Source organism: Cannabis sativa, chromosome 2 (genome assembly GCF_029168945.1).
Source record: "Cannabis sativa cultivar Pink pepper isolate KNU-18-1 chromosome 2, ASM2916894v1, whole genome shotgun sequence".
NCBI classification, from domain to species: Eukaryota; Viridiplantae; Streptophyta; class Magnoliopsida; order Rosales; family Cannabaceae; genus Cannabis; species Cannabis sativa.
The window spans coordinates 52,651,417-52,654,259 of record NC_083602.1 but is presented as its reverse complement, the minus strand read 5'-3'; the positions used below and the strand labels follow the sequence as shown (position 1 = coordinate 52,654,259).

At 28.1% G+C, this 2,843-nt stretch overlaps 1 protein-coding gene across 1 annotated transcript; it reads left to right on the top strand.

Annotated features, from left to right (window-relative positions):
• Positions 1-262: 262 nt before the first annotated feature.
• Positions 263-2,594, top strand: LOC133033849 (uncharacterized). The gene is made up of 4 exons (XM_061108866.1): positions 263-619; positions 752-831; positions 1,777-2,017; positions 2,107-2,594. Exons 1-4 carry the CDS (start codon positions 514-516, stop codon positions 2,232-2,234), a joined length of 555 nt encoding a protein of 184 aa, XP_060964849.1. The 5' UTR covers positions 263-513; the 3' UTR covers positions 2,235-2,594.
• Positions 2,595-2,843: the final 249 nt, after the last annotated feature.

Here is a 2,843-nt window from a genome sequence, read left to right as displayed (position 1 = left end):
TACTAAAAATAACAATTTTTTAGTGCATACATGTCATTCTCATTATAATGATGAACAAACGCCACCTAAGATTTGAAACTAACGAAAATGAATATATCACTGAAACTTTATATATGACTTTTGTACATAGGAATACCACCAAAAGCACTTAGACAATACCGCCATAACATTTGACAGCGTAGAGATATATAGCTACAAAACAAATTTTATACATAAAAATATATATAAATTTGTATGTAATGACTGTTCGAAGTACCTTAGTATGTCCGCTATATACACCTATATTTCTTCTTGCAAATACTATCGGTTCTATCATATGAGTGTACATATAACCATATATATTCATGGAATATACCCAATTAACTCACTTGTTTATATTGTCATTTCATTTTTTCAATAAAAAAAAAAACTAATTCATTATCAACAAGGTTATAAAGGAACGCAGACTTCTGCTGATCTATATCCTTATAACACAAGTAGTCAAGAATAAGAGGTTAGCTAGCTTTACAATTAATGAAAACTATGGAAAACAATTTCAAGTTATTCGGTGGAAGATTTGGTTGGTTGGGCTTCTATTTGGGGATTGTTCTTCTACTTCAATATGCCAATGCTCATGAAAGTAAATATATATCTTCGTTTTCACTTTAATAATTTTATAACTTACTTAAACATATATTTATATCTCATGAATATTGATGATGTCATGAGCCTATTCTTAACAGATCGATGCTTTGTGGGTGTATTTTTACAGATAGAACAAACCCAACAAAAAATGTAAATCTTGGCCCAATCCAGATGTGGAGAAGTGCCTACTTCTGCTTGCAATATCAGGTATATATTTCTACATGTGAATACTTAGAAGAAAAAAAAAAGGAAAGACAGAGAAAATTACTATACCCAGTTTTCATTTTTAATTTTAATTTTTACATTTCTTTTAACACTCTTTAATTTATATCCAGTTTTATAGGTGATATCCCTGTTATGAACTATAATTTTAATAAATCATGTGAGGTTATATTTGGTATTTTATTTATAAAAGAAAGTATTTATCAATTAAAATTATTTTATTGTTATATTTAGTTAATATGTTATAAAAAGTGATAGTTTTCATCTCAGACACCAGATGTGAATAATTTGAATTACACACAAATGTTACTCATTACTTTTTTTTTTTTTGGAAATTACAGATATGGCTTCTTTTGCCATTTAACGTTTACAAATGTATATGTAAATTTGTTAGTATTTCTACGATTTTTTTGAAAAAAAATATCCAGAGATAATATAGTTGTTAAGTGCGTAGGTAACTATTTGGTATCCAATATTTTGAAAAATATCATTTCTCAATAATAGTCACGATCAATATTACATGACCACTATTTAAACTAGCTAACAAAACAATATTTGTAAAACCATCTTACTAGTCAAAACGAGACTAGTAAAATCTGATAATTTTGATAAAGTTGTCATTTGCTAGTAAATAGGAAAATTTTCATTTTTATGGATTTTTTTTGACAAAAATATGTTTTTTAGAAAAGAAAAATTATGGGAACAATTTAAAAAACAAATTTAAAGTAACTAGAAGAATAACCAGTACCTTATACTATTTTTTTTCTCACATTTTTCTTTTAATTTTTGAGATAAAATAATTTTTTGTTTGAATAAAACCATATTTTTACACATTATATAGAAACCTGTAAAAAAATTGACTAATAAATGAATAATATACATTAATTAAAAGTGAGTGGATGATGAATACTAGTTTGGAATTATGATCAGGGAGCAAGGCAGCAGGTATGCAAGTGGAAAGACGTGATAACACCAGTAGGAAACCTAAACGTGAGTTCCCAAGAAATAGAAGAGTATTGCAAGCCAGGACAGTGTGCAGACCACATAAGGACTAATGTTCTTACTTGTATCTATTTGGTCATGAGGAACCTCAACATAGCTGTCTTCAAAAATGGTGCATCCATTCAATTACTCAATGATACCATTAATACAGGATGCTCCACTAATACAAGTAACTATAACTAACTAACTACTCTTCTCATCTCTTACTACTATTATATATATAATAAGTTTTTGGTGATTATTGTGAATATATTTCAGGTATAATACTAGGGGATAAGATAGACAAGAAAAGCAGCAGTGGATCAACAAAGGTGTACCAGAAGACGTACATGACAGTAGCTGTGACAGGATTATTGGTGTTTTTTTTCCATTCTCAAATAATGTGACGACCATGCATGTATCTTAATTAGTATACATACCATATATGGAAGATGTTCAACAAGTCAATAATTTACCATATTTAATAAGTGGGAAATGATCAAATTCTACTTATACTCTTAAATTAATTAAAATGAGATTATAAATGACCAAAAATATCTATTTGGCTATTTAGTACTATTACTTTATGACGGGAAAGTACCCCTTTCTTTTCTCCAATTTAAAAGGGCATTGTTACAAAACACAAGCCGTATCTAGTATCACTTAAAGGTAGCCTTATAAATGATTAATGATATATCATGTAGTAGTTATTAAATTAGTTTATATAGAATTATATACTTAATTATATATCAATGAGAAATGTTAATGGGCACTAGTAGTACCTTCTTATGTGTCAATATCGTTATTGGTCTAACTAAGTATCGAATCCCATATAATTTAATATAATAATTTTTAGGGAGTATCGCTAACCAATCGTAATGCGACATGTCAAAAGAGTCTTAGACACTACTGGTGCCTCAATGCTCATATATATCAATAGTGGTATGATTCTTTAAGTATACTAATTAAGTACCACTAGAGCTCTGGTGATTACTAAAATTTAATAAACAATTGAA

Coding starts and splice junctions, on each gene's coding strand:
- LOC133033849 (XM_061108866.1), top strand. CDS start 514: ATGAAAACTATGGAAAACAATTTCAAGTTATTCGGTGGAAGATTTGGT. Junction 832..1,776: donor ACTTCTGCTTGCAATATCAG/GTATATATTTCT, acceptor AATTATGATCAG/GGAGCAAGGCAGCAGGTATG. Junction 2,018..2,106: donor AGGATGCTCCACTAATACAA/GTAACTATAACT, acceptor AATATATTTCAG/GTATAATACTAGGGGATAAG.